Source organism: Vicia villosa, linkage group LG6 (genome assembly GCF_029867415.1).
Source record: "Vicia villosa cultivar HV-30 ecotype Madison, WI linkage group LG6, Vvil1.0, whole genome shotgun sequence".
NCBI lineage: Eukaryota > Viridiplantae > Streptophyta > Magnoliopsida > Fabales > Fabaceae > Vicia > Vicia villosa.
Window position 1 is genome coordinate 126,270,078 of NC_081185.1, and position 18,298 is coordinate 126,288,375.

At 31.9% G+C, this 18,298-nt stretch overlaps 1 protein-coding gene and 1 pseudogene across 2 annotated transcripts in view; one reads left to right on the plus strand and one right to left on the minus strand.

Annotated features, from left to right (window-relative positions):
- LOC131609905 (uncharacterized) overlaps positions 1 to 4,922 on the plus strand; it is an 88,908-nt gene extending 83,986 nt beyond the window's left edge. The window contains exons 1-2 of one of the 2 annotated variants that reach the window (XM_058881732.1): positions 3,767 to 3,965; positions 4,056 to 4,806. In XM_058881732.1, the coding sequence (XP_058737715.1) occupies positions 3,849 to 3,965; positions 4,056 to 4,571 (633 nt within the window). In that variant the 5' untranslated portion in view covers positions 3,767 to 3,848 and the 3' untranslated portion in view covers positions 4,572 to 4,806. Of the gene's footprint in view, positions 1 to 3,766; positions 3,966 to 4,055 lie in introns of those variants that run through there. The other variant, XM_058881730.1, reaches the window with a different exon arrangement.
- A 3,859-nt stretch (positions 4,923 to 8,781) lies between these two features.
- On the minus strand, positions 8,782 to 13,881 carry LOC131609901 (U11/U12 small nuclear ribonucleoprotein 65 kDa protein-like; annotated as a pseudogene).
- Between the last annotated feature and the right edge of the window lie 4,417 nt (positions 13,882 to 18,298).

The following is an 18,298-nucleotide window of genomic DNA, read 5'->3' on the forward strand; positions in this document are numbered from 1 at the left end:
CCAATCTTTTCTTATTTTTGGGCCAAGTTTTGATCTGAAAGGGTATTTTGGCATTTCAAACCAGGCCAATGAATTTTCACTATTTAGGAGAGTTTTTATGATTATAAAAAGGGATTTTTGTCAAAAGAGAACATAGAGAAGAATTTTACGATTAAAGATTGAAGCATATGAGATTATTGGAGAACCGAGACTTTTCATGAGCGAAAGCAATTGAAGATTAGAGTTCGTCATTAATTTGTAATGTCTCAATTTTATGTTATTGAAATTATTTTGAACAATATGAGTAGCTGAACCCCCCAATAATAGGGGATGTCCCTGATTTGACATTGTAAGCCACTTTGATTCCTTATTTTCAGTAATACTTTTGTTTCTCATAATCAATTTAATCGTTTAATGTTTTTAATGTTTTTCCTGTCAGACCAGTAGGGATTGATTCGTGGTTACCAATTAGGGTTGGACCGTCGTTGTTAAATCCTTTAATTGATTATACTATAGTAGATATCACCTAGGACTAGGGATACCCTATAAGTAACCGGTACATTCTTGATAATTCAAAGACTTAATTTCATCACTAATTTCTATGGTCGTGGGATTAGGATTGAATGTTTAAATTTTTCCCACTAAGGTTTTAGGGGGAAATAAACTTAAGAATCGGTAGTTGATTATTTGTAACTCGTTATTGAAATAAGTATTTAGAGTTTTACATGTTAAATCATACGCCTTGTCCTAGCATGTTCCTCATATTGGTCAAAGCCAATCTCTTATTCAGTTATATTTACTTACTTTTAATTTATAATTTGAAAAACAAAACCCAAATTCTAGTTTTTGTTTAATTGAACATTATTCAAACTCGATATTATGCGCAGTCCTTGAGATCGGAATTCTGGGAATTTATCCCTTATTACTACATACGCAAAATAGTACACTTTCTATTTTTTGATCAATTTTTGGCGTCGTTGTCGGGGACTACCAAAATATAGAGTTTTGATTTTAGTTCAATTGAAATGTTGTTGCTCTGCAATTAAAATTTAATTTTTGTTATTTTATTTTAGTGGTTAATCTGTGTCTGGCCTCTTTGTGCGAGGAGCTCCATAAGATGAATTTTCTTTTGACTCAGAAATCGAAGGAACTTTGCATGCAAGACTCAGACAAGTCAAACGTGCAAGACTGGAATTTAAACCAGAGCATACCTCCGACAATTCAATTCTGATTCAGATAAAGAGATTGTGACTATGGCTGCAAATCCACCACCAGCTCAGAGACTTCTTGGTGATTATGGTCGAGAAAACGCATCAGGTGGTAGATTGACAATTGTAAACCAACTGGTGAATATGCCAAACTTCCAGCTGCATCCGAGCACCATCACTCAACTTGAGAGAAGACCTTTCACCGGAAAGGTTAATGAAGATACCAACAAACATTTTCTAAGATTTCTTACTATGAGCAATACTCTCAAGATTGATGGGCCTACTGATGAAGCAAAGAAGTTGTGAATGTTTCCGCTTACGCCAACGGAAGATGCTGAAGAGTGGCTTTATTCCTTTCCAACTGGTAGTATCACTTCTTGGGAACATATGGAGACTGCCTTTTTGGAGGAATATTTTCCAGCATCGGTGTTTCTGACAAAAATATACGAGATCCTGAATTTTAAACAGAAAGAGGGAGAGTCCCTAGGAAATGCTTATAAAAGGTTCAAAAGGCTCCTAGTGGCTTGTCCTACACATAATATGGATCAAACTGAGTAGATGCAAATGTTTGTGAATGGTCTTAGAATCAAGACCAAACAATTGATTGATACAACAGTCGGTGGCTCATCTAATTTCTCAGCAGCCACTGTTATCAAGAAGATCATTGAAGCTATATCGACAAATGAGAACCTAGAGTTATACGATCAGTGTGCAAGCAAGCATGAAGTAGTAATTGATTTGAAGTTGGAAACCAACAAAATAAGGATAGAAGATACAGTTGCTGCTGAAGTAGAAAAAAAACGAAGGCTATGAATGTAGGCACCCAACAGGTAGCCCAAATTCAGCCTGCTCAAAATGGTAGCTGCAGAATTTGTAGTGGACCTCATTATATTGTGTATTGTCTTGCGACTCCGCATCAAATTGAAGAGATAAAATTCTTGAAGCAGAATAATCCTTATTCGAGCACTTATAATCCATGGTGGAAGAATCATCCTAACTTCTCCTAGAAAGAACAACAGCAACAAGCTCCACAAAAGGCTGAGTGGGAAGTAGTTATAGAGAAAATAGCTGCCCAAAGTTCCCAATTTCAAGTAGAGACAAGAAGCAATCACAGAAACACCACAAATTTAATAAAAAATTTGGAAATTCAAGTAGGACAGATAGCACAACAATTATCTCTACAAGCACAAGGCACTTTTTCGAGCTCCATAGTGATAAATCCAAAAAACCATGAGAATGTTAATGCTGTCACAACAAGAAGTCAGAAGGTGTCAATATATGAAGATGATAAGGCAACAAAGGATGGCTTGGTCATAGAGGTAGATCTGAAAGTGAGAGAGAATAAGAAAAAGTCGGATGAAGTTATACCACCAGTGAAGCCAACTGAAGATAAAAAATAAAAAGGAAACTAAACTGGTGATTAAACTATCATATCCTCAGAGAGTGACAAAGAAGGATCCAAAAGAGAAAGATTTTGATAAAGTTGTCACATTGCTAAAAAATTTAGAGATCAATATGCCTTTCTTCGACGCACTCGATATAATGTCAAATGTACCAGGAATTCATGAAAGAGATGTTATCTAAAAAGAAACCAATAGGAGATGAACTGGTACTCGATAATGATAAATGTTGTGAAATCTCACCAAAAAGGAGAATTCCAATTAAGCAGAAGGATCCTGGATCGATAGCAATACCTTGCACTATAAAAGACAGAACTTTCAAGAAGGTTTTAATTTATTCGGGTGCTAGTGTGAGCTTAACGTCGTTATCTACCTTCCAAAAGCTTGGTATTGGAAAGGGGAGCGATATAGGGACAAAATCAAAATTTGCTGATCACACCATAAAGTCCCATGGGGTAGCCGAAGATGTACTGGTGGCTATTGACAAATTTATCTTTCTAGTGGATTTTGTGATTATGGACATTGTTGCACCCCAATGTTTTCCCTCCTAATATTACTTATATCTGGCTTAAGCTTCACATTTACATGCATATCTAGATTAGGTCGTCATACATCTCATACATCATTGATCAATAACTTGACATTAGGATCAAGGATCAGAGTTAGGGTTCCCTTATGACTCAAGGTCATTAAGCAACAAGATGTCCAATTATCTTCATTTCTCAATCACATTCAAAGCACACGGATTTATCAAAAGTTCAACGCAAGTTCCTATTCAACTAGTACAAGAATTAGAGTTTTGGTCATAATCAACTTGTAGATGAATTTTTTAATAAAACTTGATCTCATTGGTCAATATATGATTCAAGGCATATATGAGTACATCATTAAGCTTCCATCAGCATAACTATTATACTCTTTTTTTTATTAATACAAAATATTTGATTTTTTAATTTTATACTATCGAAAATATAAAAGTTAAATGAGAACCGTCCCATTGTAATCTAACGGTTACCCCTGATTGCTGATTGAAGAGATTTGCGGAAATCACGAGGTAAGATAGAAAACTATAATTTGCAGACGTTTCTACCACACCACCGAAATAAAGTAAAATATTACTGTAACGCGCTTTTACTTTAATTCTTTTTTTTTTGTTTTCAATAAAATATTCGTTTCCCATTCACAAGAGTCTCTTTTGTGGTTGAAATTAAAACAATAATAGCCTACTAGTACTAACTCAATTTCATCTTTAACGCTCAAAATGGATCCTCAAATTCCACATGACGACAAGCTTGTAGAAGATGACCGACCGATCTGTACGAACGTCCATTTATCCCTTCATAAAAAAGATCCTCATGACGCGCACTTAGATATTCCGGTAACTTATCTTACTTGTAATTTGTTTTGTGCGATTCTGAAATTGGTTTCAAGATTTATTAAATTTATATGTTTCATCCATCCGATGCAGTTTGATTTTGATTTCTCAAGTGATTCGAAGAAATTGTCCTCCCAGCCGAATAATAATGAATCATATGTTGCTCCTCGCTTGCACAAATTTATTTCGAAACAGGACTTACGCAAGGAACTTCTACGTCGTTGGTCATCTTTTTTAGTCTCGACTGTTGTTTTTATTGGTCTTTTCTACAATATATGGAGCACCATATTATTACCTATGCAAAAGCAACGTATTCACCGCTTTTACATATGGTCATCCTTCCTAGGGTTGTTGGGTTTTATTGTGTTTGTTTCAGCTGTTGCTGTAATGATTCTTGCTGGTGGAGTATTCTCTTCTACGCAGAAAGCTATGCTTATCATTTTGCTTCTTTGGATGCATATTCAATCTGCTAAGTCAATCCTCGAAGTTTGCGTAATATTACTCGGCGGAGTTTTCATGGCGTGGTATGCTTTTTGGAAAAAGGAATCACCAACTGATGAAAGTGATACGAATAAAGGTAATAAGCTGTCAGCTCAAACAGTAATATGAATGATTGGTTGTGCTGTGTTTCATCCATAGACTTTGTGTTTGTAATTTGCAGCTCATCATATGATAATATCAGCTGTGTAATGTTTTCTTGAATTTTACTTTCCATTTAATACTTGTATTGTATTGGTTACCAAACTTTAGCTTTGCCAAATTTCTAATCCATTTGATCATATGGATTGGCAAAATTGTGGCACTTTCATCCTACTGTATGTATATTACAACTTTGTTTGCTTAATTCTTTGCGTAAAGGGATGTAAATAACATAGGTCCAAACTACTCGTATGGTAAATAAATATGAAAACCTAGAGTAATACTTCCTTTGTAATAAATAAGCTTGGTCTGCATATTCAACCGCTCTTGCAAACAATCTGATTCTGAATTCTAGATTCCTAAGCAAATTAGTTTTTTTTTTTCATTTGAACACCTCACTATACACCCAAGGAGAATAGAATGCACATGAATAGGTGCGAATGTTGATGCCCTAATGGTCTAGGTCTATCTGTCAAGAAAATTGGCTTGATGTCTTTCTCATTGTTATTTCTTGTATATATAAAAGTTACAAGGATATACAGGTAATTACACTAAATAAATACATTTAATGAGTACAAATCAATTTATGATTTGTTTCACTTATTCTAGGAACAAACCCTTATTCTAGGAATAAACCCTTATTCACATCCCCCTCAAATTGATGATGTTGGTCAATGAGCATCAATTTGCTAACCAGAAACTGATGACGTGGACGCGGAACAGCCTTGGTAAGAATATCTGCAACCTGCAACTGAGTACTGACATGAGGAAGTGATATTAGTTTGTCATCATACGCGTCACGAATTGAATGACAATCGACTTCGATATGTTTGGTTCGTTCATGAAATACGGGATTCACAACGATTTGGGTGACACTTGTATTGTCAGTATAAAGTGAAGTTGGCTCTATTTGAGGAAATCCAAGTTCAGCCAAAAGACCACGAAGCTAAATTATTTCAGAACAAGCAGCAGACACGGTACGATACTCAGATTCAGTAGAAGATTTAGAGACTCTCGCTTGTTTCTTACTTTTCCATGATATCAATGACGAGCCAAAAAACATGTACCAACCAGTGACAGATCTCCGAGTATCAGGACACCCTGCCCAATCGGCATCACTATAAGCACACAATTTAGGAGCAATTCCTGTGGGAAAGATTAAACCACGATGAGAGCTTCCCTTCAAGTAGCGAATTATGCGTCGAACTGCTGCCAAGTAAAGATAGCGAGGAGAGTGCATGAATTGACTTACTTGTTGAACAGCAAAAGATATGTTAGGGTGAGTAATAGTTAAGTAATTAAGGCTACCCACGAGTTCACCATCATCACGATGGTATTTAACATTAACCCCAAGCGGAGTATCCACTGGATTAGCCGATTGAAGACCAGCCATAGAATGAACCTCAAGACCAAGACCAAGAAAATAATGTAAATTACCGAGATCTTTCATATGAAACGATGCTTGTAACTGCTGTTTAAGGCTTTGAATTGAAGTATGATTAGAACCAGTAATAATCATATCATCAACATACAGAAGAAGTAGGACAATTCCAGTGGATGTTCTATGAATAAATAGAGAAGAATCATACTGACTCTGAGTAAAGGAGAGTCCAAGCAGAGTGGAGCGGAATTTTTCATACCATGCTCTAGGCGCTTGTTTTAAACCGTATAAGGAGCGTTTGAGCTTGCACACACCCTTAGATGACGAGAATAAACCTTGAGGAGGAGTCATATAAATACCTTCCGTCAGGTCACCATGAAGAAAATCCTTTTTCACATCCATTTGATAAAGAGACCACCCGTTAGAAGCAGCTATAGAGAGTACCGTACGAACATATGTCATTTTGGCAACTGGTACAAATGTCTCATCATAATCAATTCCGTATTCCTGCTTATTTTCTAAGGCAACCAATCGAGCCTTAAAACGGTTGAGAGACCCATCAAAATTCAGTTTTACAGAATACACCTTTGTAACCTATTAGTTTGATATCGGGGGGACAAGAGACAATATCCCATGTAAAATTCTCTTGAAGAGCCTGAAGTTCCTCATTTATTGCTTTTATCCAGCGCACGTCTTTAACACCCTGTGCATAACAAGTAGGAATAGATATGCTAGACAGTGAGGCCGTCAAAGAAGTATGTGAGGAATCATACCTGTCTGGTGAATATCTATCTGGTGCTTTAGATATTCGACCTGAACATCGTGGTTCGACCGATTCAGAATCAGATGGCGGATCTATGTCGGGAGGGGTAGTGGGAACCTATTTTCTGCGTTGTCTGACATATGTGATTCCTGGTTTGTAACGTTCGATAGATCGAGGCGTAATAGAAAAATTAGGAAGAATAGAAATTTCATTTGTGACTGCAGAAAGAGAATGAAACATAAATTGATTATCAAAAAATTTAACATTCCCAGAAACTCGAAAACGGTGATTAGAAACATCATAACACACAAAACCCTTATGAGAATTGCTATACCCCATAAATGCACATTGAATAGATTGTGCTCCAAGCTTATTTCGTTCAAACGGAGGTAAGTGAACAAAACACACACATCCAAAAGTATGTAAATTACTATAATCAGGCTGAGTTTTAATAAGACGAAAGAAGGGAGAATTAAAATCAATAACCATAGAAGGAAGACGATTGATCAAGAAAACGGTTGTGGAAAGAGCCTCTACCCAAAATCGGGATGGCACAGATGCTTGAAGAAATAAGGTGCGCGCTACATCAAGCAAATGACGATTCTTTCGCTCTGCCATCCCGTTTTGTTTGGGGGTATTAGGACAAGATCGTTGAGATAAGATCCCTTTTTGTTGAAGGTACTCCTGAAACTTATGAGACATATACTCACCTCCAGAGTCGGATCGAAGAATTTTAACACTTGCTTGAAATTGAGCTTCAAAATATGCCAAAAACTTCTGAAACATAGAAAAACACTTCAGACTTAGATTGAAGAAAATATATCCAAGTAAAACGAATGTAGTCATTAATAAATGTGACAAAATATTTATAGTGAGCATTAGAGGCTGCAGGAGACATTCCCTACACATCACTATGAATCATCTCAACTCAAAACAAGTGGAGGTCCGATGAGCACCTGGCGGAAAAGGAAGTGTTTTACTTTTAGCCAATTTGCAAACAGAACATGAAATATAAGCAGTACAAACATGTTTATTCCCCAACAAACCAATTTTAAATAAATGAGACAAAACAACAGAATTTGGATGACCCAATTTTCTATGCCAATCCCCATACGAGTTCAAAACATTATTACAAACAAAAGATAAATGACTAGAACTAAAGTGGAGCGGAAACAATCTTCTCACTTTAGGCCCCTTCGCGATCACCTTCCTCGACACCTGCTCCTGCACAAGACAACCAGCACGAGAAAAATTAACGTTATAGTTGTTATCCACCAATTGACCAACCGACAATAAGTTGGAAGCAAGTCTGGGTGATACAAGCACGTCATGAAAGCTAGAGTTTAAGTCACCAACATCAGTGATAGAGAGTTTATTACCATCAGCAATCTGTACTTGCTGATTACCATTATAAGAATGTAAATTGTGCAAGTATTCAGAGGAACCTGTCATGTGATTGGATGCACCAGAATCAAGAAATCACGGTTGAGAAACATTATAAGCCTACCCTGAATTCCCAAGACTGAAAGAGTAGAGAGTACCATTTGTTGAATCATTTCAGGCTATAGGGCACCATCATTAGATGCATCAGTACTGGAAGGTCCAACTGCAGAATTGGTAGTAGCATGAAATGCATGGGCTGGACGTTGTGCTGGTCGGGGAGGACGTGTGGGACACTCAGAGATGATATGACACTGTTTTGCAATAGTTGCAAAACTTCTTACTACAACTGCGAGCAACATGTCCAAATTGTTTGCAAGAAAAACATTGGATTTGTCGCATATCACGATCCTTTCCTCTATTCTGAGCAGCGTATGCAATTGCCACAGGTTCGGAACTAACAACATCATGAGACATGGTTCCTTGAGTAAGCAGACATTGTTCCTCCCTGAGAAGCTCACCAACACAAGTATCCAAAGAAGGAACGGGATCCCTATTTAGCAAAGCACCTCTGACAACCTCAAATTCTGGACGAAGTTTCATGAGAAATTGATCTCGTCCACTTGTGTTGTAAACTTCTTAAACAGCCGCGAGAGAGGTCTTGGGAACATTAGCATGTATAATAGCAAAGTGTTCTATCCAGAGATTTAAAAACCAGAATAATATTCTTGAATAGACAAATTACCTTGTTTGTAGTTGGCTATCTTTAGCTCCAACTGAAAACGTTTTGTCGAATTGTCCTGGTTGTAAATGCGCTTCAAATAATTCCACATTTCTTGAGCAGTTGAAAAAGCGCAAATTATTGATCATCTGAGGATCAATACTGTTGAGAATCCAGATGATGATTTGAGCATCTTTAGTTTCCCACTCACCTAAAGGAGTTTTATCCGTCGGTGCCTTAGAAACACCATCTAAATGACTCCATAATCCCTTTCCTTTAACATACATCATGAACTGAAATTTCCATGCAGAATAATTCTTGCCGGTTAAACGGACACAAAAATAATTTTTTTCAATTTCCATGGCCATGTTATATAACACTTTTACTCTAAAGAATATAATAACGCACTGTGCAACAAATCTTTTGTTTTTTTTTAAACTGCAACAATTGAATATTGAATAAATATGATACCAAACCACATACAGTAGTGCGCAGTGAAACCAGAAACCATGAACAATCCACTACCCAGAAACCACGAACAATCCAATGACAATAGTGAACCCAGTAACCACGAACAATCGACCATCGAACAATCACCGAGAACAGCAATCACAAAATAGAATCACCGAAGATACCAAAAAAATCGTTGAGAATAGAGAAACTGATTTGCCGAGAATACTGAAACAAATCGAAACCACAATCTGCCAGTGAGCACTGAACAACTAGCAATCAAACAGGAATCAATTGCGATAAACACCGAATTAAAATCACGGAACAACAACAGTGATGAAATCACGAGACGGAAACCAATAGCGATTCACAGGTTTGATTGAACCCTTCTAATACCATGTCAGAAAAATTGACTTGATGTCTTTCTCATTGTTATTTCTTGTATATATAGAAGTTACAAGGATATACAGATAATTGCACTAAATAAATACATTTAATGAGTACACATCAATTTCAGATTTGTTTCACTTATACTATGAACAAACCCTTATTCACACTATCAGAGTCCTCTCCTGGTCATTGAATGAAGAATGCATCATTAGCAATGGGTAGTTATCACATAATCAAACCACGAGCAGCAGTCACCTTGTTCTTAAAACACCAAATGAAAACATCCTCTTGTGTCCATAGATTTAAGTTCACTTGGCAGCAGCAGGATTTTGGCCAAACTGAATGATCATTGGCTTGCCTCTAAATACATGTCCATTCACTAGATTCTGCAACAAATGTTCATATGCATTAAAAACAACATTAATAAGACATAAGAAAAAATTGATGAATGGACTCTTTTCAGCAGAGCTCGCGAAAATTAAGATGAATAATTAAATTATTTGCACTTCACCTCCAAAGAAAGCTAGTACCAAGACTATTGATTTTCTTATTTGCCAAGAGAAGAAGAAAATAGACTGATATAATACTAAGCCTAGAAAAATCTTCAAACATAATCATTTCGAATAAATCATAAATATTTGCGTTAAACATAGGATACCTCCTGTAATATAGGTAAAATTCGTTTTAACCCCTGTAAAATGAAATTTAGATCACCTCCTTGAAATGTTAAAATTTATGCCTTTTGCCCCCCTAAGAGCACAAGTTATCCCTGTAATATATATTTTTTATTTACCCCCAAATTCAGTGTTTAATTTGTACGCTTAGGAGGAATTCAAAAAAAAGTTATTACAGGGGTAATCCAAAAATATATATTGCACGGACTAAAGAAAATCGCTTACATTAGAGAGGATAAAGTGGTATTAACCCCAAATATTTATACAAAAACAATAACTTTGACAAACAAGAGCTCGATGAGCCAGGTCTGTGGAGGGGAATGATATAAAAGCCTGACCTCTCATCCTTTCAAAACTAGTTATTAATTCTGAGCTCCCAAATTTGCTGCTACAAGACTTTCATGAGACGTTATTACTGGTTAGTTGAATAAGTACTATGGATCAAGTTGCACCAGTAATTTAAATGGATCATTTTCTAGCAAGCGGCTAATTTTAGGTAGTATATCTGCATATAAAATAAAAAGAGCAAAAATTTACCAGTGAATAATCAAGATTTTACCTGCATCAGTTTGGCTTGAAGACCAGACTTAGCGGCCTCGGTACTGCTAAAAAAGGACCCTGAAGAAACAGAGCGAATATCAGATAAGCTGTGGAACTAACACCCAGACAATAACTAATATTTAAACAAAAAAAGAAGACCTCAGTAATCACATCTTCTGCCAAATTCGTAATATACAACACAAGCAGGATTTCCTGCTGTAAAGTTCTGCATGGCCCGTCAGTTCAAAAGTGTAAGTCTCTTAAGGAAATTAATACAACCAGATAGTAATGTATCCTGAAAGAAGTTTAAGTTTCCAGCTTGCATTTTACCAACTTTTGTCTTCTATTGGATAATATTCCTCAAGAGGCAACTTTCCTCTCTCAAATTCATCAGGTGTCAAAAACTTGTTGGGATCTAAAGTCTCTTATCTGGCTCTTGTAACTCTGGTCTTGTGTCATTATCCTTATGTTCATTCAGTTTTGCTTTGGGAGCAATTTTGATCTGCAGAATTATAAGGAAAGACAAAATTATTAATAGCTAAAACACAATGATAATATGCTCCTGCTACCAATCTTGAGAAAAGAAAATACTTTTAAGATGCGGTTCTTTTTTATCATCAGGATTTCTTTTGGGTTCAAAGAGACAGGTTTAACTCCAACAGACTCGTGAGCCACATCTTTATCAATAGCAGGGCCACATCTTCGTCCAGAATTGTCTGTTCTTGCTCCATCCTCCTAAAACTCTTTTATTAGTTTCCATTGATAATCAAATTTCACTAAAAGCAGGAAAAAGTTATCTTCTATTGGCACCATATAGTTATAGTTTGACATTCATTTACAAAATAACTTTGTTTCTATGAAAATTTTCTTATACTGAATAACAACAGTTAGGTGCGGCCTAAGCATAATGGTATTTTCCAGGAATCAATAGACTGGGTAACAAATATGTCAATTAAATATATTGCTGGATGAAAAACAAAACATAATATCGCAAACCAATTCAGAAATATTATGCTGTCATAGAAAAGATCCATAAAATAAAGAGGCTCAGTTTGATCCCTAGCAAGAAGTAAAGATGTTACCTCATCTGAAGATCCCATTTCTGATTCATCACTCGACATATCTGCAGATTGAGGCTCCTCATTTACAGAATGAGGAGGAGGCACAGGTGGGGCTGGCACACCTGGAGGTAATGGTGGCGTGGGTAGAGGAATGTTCATTTTGTTCATCAAGTATAGAATCTATATTAAAGAGGTACAGTCAATATGACGGGTCAAGTATAAAATGAGCACACAAAAAATGATACATGTGCTGGTATAAGAAACCAATAAATTCTTAAAGCATCATTAGATACTAGACCAACCTGAGTGTAAAAGCTGGGAACAACAATTAGAGCATTCTCGATGTTGGTCAGTATATTTCCATCTAGTGGAGGATAAGCATACCTGAAAAACAGTCACTACTAGGCCTCTGGAAAACCAAACAAAATGATTCTAGACTTAAAAATCATTTTCTAAAACTATTCATACGTAATAATTTCCCTGATTGATAATAGTATACATGGTAGTATTAGTAAACATGATAAATGCTTGCAATACTTTCACAATTTTATGAGAAACCCACAGAAAAAAGAGGTGAGCACAGGTGTTGAAAAAGTTTACAACAACCAAGCCTTATCCCACTATGGGGTTGGCTACACCGTCATAATGTTCTATCAAGGACAATGTTTTTATCTAAATTGTTTATCTCGAGGTCTTTCTTAATACTTCTCTTATTGTTTTCTTAGGTCTTCCTATACCTCTAACTATTTGACTCATCTCTATCTGATCTAATCTTCTGAAAGTGTTGAAAAGGTGTGTTGCTAAAGTAATTCTAGTAAAAATACTCAACACTTAAAACTAATAAGGCTTGACAGGTGACGACGGAACCTGAGTTGTATCTGACAGTTAAACTAAAAGCTTAACAACTAAGCTAAGAAGGCTGACTCAAGTCAAGCCTCCATTTTAGGCATTATTTGATATACACTGATATAATGCAAAAAGGCAATAAATAATAATAACTGAAAAGTGACAATTAGAAGCATACTCAAGATGAGGAGGAAATGGATAATCAACACCAAGTCTATGGGCAATTGGCTCAGGAATAGTTAGGCCTCCTGATTTTGTGTCTCCATCAATAAGTTTGGTTACATTTCCATTCTTCACCGCTGGTGTTTTAGAGTCTTTTCCCAGCTGAGCTGTGCTGCTTTTTTCCTCATTTGCAATTGGTTTACAAGCTTTCTCGGCTGACAAGACTTTACCAAGAACTTTCAACCTGATTAACCCCAAGTAAACAAAGATAAAATCATCAAAAGAATGGATTTATACGTATTTTGCTTACAATTATAATGTTGTAAAATCGGTTAATAACTGAAAGGATATCGAAATATATTTCTGTAAACCAATTGCATCTATTGGATTATTAAAAATGAATACCCATTTAGTTGGCGCTGTGCTTGATATGCCAACATATCATTTTTGAAATACAGAAAAGCACAATTTCTCAACCTGCATTAGATCAAGCAATTATAGACTATGCAGCATGACACTTCAGATTATGTTACGGTTGCATTCAATGACTTCAATTATCATAAATTATTAGCAAGTGTTGTGTTCGAGTGTTTCATAGATCATGAACATAAATGAATTGGTGAATGATACCTTCTTTCCCCAGAACCAGGGCGAACGGAGGAAGCTCCGTAATGGGACAAGAGTCGAGAAAGGGTGACATGAGGAATAGCGTCTGGAAGGTGTTTGATTAAAAGCGCAAGTGATTGGCTCTGTGGTTCTTTGAAATCCAAGTTGAAGCGAAGGGTTGGCAGCCACTTTGATTTTACTTGAGTCATGGGAAGACGTAACAAAATAAGAATGATAGGTATGATATGAAATTAAACAGAACATGGGTTTGAAGAAAGTGTTGAGTATTCGAAATTGAAATAAACAAATTAAAATCTATGTAAATATATAAAATTAAAGTACCTGGTCATTTCAAGTTAACCCTTCTAATTAAATAATAAATAAATATATAATGATGGTTAATAAATATATATAAAAGATACGCAAATTAAAAAAAAACATTTCAAATTATAGTTGTTATATAAATATTAATTTAATCTAGTTAGAAATATAAACTTTAGTAGAAAAAATAAATGAAATAATTAAGCAGTCATACGAATCATACAATATCGTTATAAATTTACAATGAGTAATCATCATATATGTGAATCATACAATATCGTTATAAATTTACAATGAGTAATCATCATATATGTGATTATATGTATTTGATTTGGTAACAGGTACCAAAATTTTGTTCATTGTCACTCATACCCCTATTTTAATATAAGCATTTGAAATCTTTTTCACTTATTTTAAATAAAAATTTCAATATATTAATAGATTTCTTTTTTCAAAAATATCAATTATAGGTTAATATGTACATATAAAAAATAAAAGAAATAATTAAGTAGTCATCTATCAGTAGTAAATAAATATAATATAGTGATGGTTAAAAATATAAATAAAATATATACAGATTAAGTAGCTTTGACCCGTCGAAAAATGTATATTTTAATAGAAAAATAAAAAAAATAATTAAGAAACCATTTACCCGTGCGTTCGCACTGTTCGTACAATGTCGTTATAAATAGTAAATTAATATAATATAATTGTAATTTAATTATTAATTGTGACTCAACCAAAAATAAAAATGCAATTCAATTATTTTTATGCTGGCTGGAGTAGTATTGAATTGGTCATTATTTTTCTTTATTCCAAGATTTTTATTTTTATTTTGCAATATTTATAAAACTTTTAATATAAAAATTAAAATTAAAAGCTGATTTAGAAATTTTAAATTGAAACAAAATATATTTCATTTTGAAATAATAAAAATAATTGTATGAACAGTTCACTTTTTTCCGTTTATATGATTTAGTATACGTCACCCATACAAATAATTGTATGAACAGTTCACTTTTTCTAATCATTGTTTATCTCTCGTATATCAAAAGCATATATATATATATATATATATATATATATATATATATATATATATATATATATATATATATATATATATATATAAAATCAATTATCTATCTGTGTGCAATATAAATAGTAAATATATATAGTATATTGCTGGTTAAAAATATATATAAAAGATATATAAATTAAGAAGTGTCGACCGATCAAAAATATATATTTTAATAGAAAAATAAAGAAAATAATTAAATAGCCATCTACGTGTGTGTTCGCACAGATCACACAATATCGTTATAAATTAATAGTAAATAAGTTAAAAATGTATATAATATATAACAAAAATAACTAATTTGTATTTTCATAAGAAATTTGTGTATTCATAGACTCATGGCTTTTTATAAGAAAAAATATGTGTATTATTTTTTTAGTATAAATGTTAACATTTTATTATAAAGAAACATAACTTATTTCAACTCAATTTTTTTTCTTGATATATTATTTTTCATTAAATTTATAATATTTGTTTATTTGGATAAAGTTAAGAGAAATCATACTTAATAGATTTGATTAATTATTATAGAAGTGATAAAAATTACGTTCTAAGTCAAAAACAAATTTGAAAAATCAAAATAAAATAGAATTAATTAATGTTTTAAATGTACACTACAAAAAAAATATCATAATAACTGAACACTAATTTTCGGCAGAAATTTATATTTTTAACATCATTCTCTTATCTTTATTAAAAATATTTTGATCATAAAAGAAATGTCATTAAAATTATTTTATAAATCATATTTAAGATGTACAATAATTTCACTTTTATATTTTATTTCTTTTTCTATTGTATATAAAGTTTATTTTATACTAAACTTTAATTTCTCAATTCATATCCATTATATTTTTTAGCATTATTACCCTAAATATTTTTCATCTTTTATAATTATACATTAATAAATATCATAATAATTTATTTTTGTTCATAAATATCATAATAATTTATTTTTGTTCATAAATACGCAACATGAATGTATAAGGGATATGGTTTAAAATTAGTCAATAAAATAATTTTAACCGTTTCACTAATTTCAGTTGCAATAAAATAATTTTAAGAGTGAAGACCCATTTTAGTCCCTCATAAATATTACATGAGTCAAATTAGTCCCTCACAAAAAAAATTGACTCAATTTAATCCCTTACAAAATTTAACCAGATCATATTAGTGCTTCTGCCAATATTTATCTCAAATCGGTTTTTTCTATTTCTAAACTCGTTCTTTTCATACTTTTAAACCTTGACTGAGCTGACACGTTAGATTATTTTTTAAATATTAAATTAATTTTTATTTTTAATTTCATTTTTAAACAGTTATCAATGAATAATATCAGAAAAACCAAAATTATTTCTTATAAAGTAATTTTTAAACAAGTAATTTCCATGATTTCTATTTAATATATATTATTTACGTTTTAACTATTTTTATAAACTAACCCTAATTAACGTTTTATATAGTATATAATTATAAACTAACCCTAATTATAAATTAACAATAATTAACGTTTTATATAGTATATAATTATAAACTAACCCCAATTTAATATATATTGTTAGTTTATAAAATTTTGTTACTTTATAAAATGAATAAAATGTAGTTTATAAAAATGTTTGTTTTTAAATGATATTCAAAAATTTATTTATTTGTTAATTTATAAAAAAATATATAGATTAACGTTAATATAAAAAAATTTAGTATAAAACAAAATAAATGTTGTTAACGTTAATATAAATTTTTTTTAACATATATATAAAACAAAAAAAAATGTTAACAGTTTTTATTCAAAAAGAATGTTAACATATATAAATTAGCAAAAAATAGTTAGTTAAAAATGAATAAATGTAGTTTATAAAAATGTTTGTTTATAAAATGTTAATTTATAAAATTTTGTTACTTTATAAAATGAATAAAATGTAGTTTATAAAAATGTTTGTTTATAAAATGTTAATTTATAAAATTTTGTTGCTTTATAAAATGAATAAAATGTAGTTTATAAAAATGTTTGTTTTTAAATGATATTCAAAAATTTATTTATTTGTTAATTTATAAAAAAATATATAGATTAACGTTAATATAAAAAAATTTAGTATAAAACAAAATAAATGTTGTTAACGTTAATATAAATTTTTTTTAACATATATAAAACAAAAAAAATGTTAACAGTTTTTATTCAAAAAAAAAATGTTAACATATATAAATTAGCAAAAAATAGTTAGTTAAAAATGAATAAATGTAGTTTATAAAAATGTTTGTTTATAAAATGTTAATTTATAAAATTTTGTTACTTTATAAAATGAATAAAATGTAGTTTACAAAAATGTTTGTTTATAAAATGTTAATTTATAAAATTTTGTTGCTTTATAAAATGAATAAAATGTAGTTTATAAAAATGTTTGTTTTTAAATGATATTCAAAAATTGATTTATTTGTTAATTTATAAAAAAAAATATTGATTAACGTTAATATAAAAAAAATTAGTATAAAACAAAATAAATGATGTTAACGTTAATATAAAAAAAATTTAACATATATATAAAACAAAAAAAATGTTAACAGTTTTTATTCAAAAAAAAATGTTAACATATATAAATTAACAAAAAAAGATTAATAAGATTAATAAGACAAAAATTTAACATATATATAAAACAAAAAAAAATAGTAATTAATATGTACAGTTTTTATTCAGTTAAAAGATTAATAAGAAAGGTAAATAAAAAACATTTGGTATCAACAAAAAGTGTAGTTCAGTTGGTTGTGATATTGCTCATTAACATACTAGTACCAGGTTCGATCCAATTTGACTTTTGAATGGTTGAATATGGCAAACGATTTCTGCTTCATAAGATGGATTCATGTTCCTCCTCTTAGTACAATGCAACCATATGGCTCAAAATTGCTCAAATTTACTTCATGTTCCACGTTATTGCTCAAATTTACTTCATGTTCCACGTTAGCAAAGGATAAATTAAAATAATTGATTCTAAATTTTCCTAAATCAATTTTCAGTCTCATTATTAGTACTGTCATAATTACAAATAAAAAGTAACAACATACTAGTATCAGGTTCATGTTCCACGTTTGATGATGAAACACGCAACAAATAATAGGAGGTGATTATCAACATTAGCAAAGGATAAATTAAAATAATTGATTCTAAATTTTCCTAAATCAATTTTCAGTCTCATTATTAGTACTGTCATAATTACAAATAAAAAGTAACAACATACTAGTATCAGGTTCGATCCAATTTGACTTTTGAATGGTTGAATATGGCAAACGATTTCTGCTTCATAAGATGGATTCATGTTCCTCCTCTTG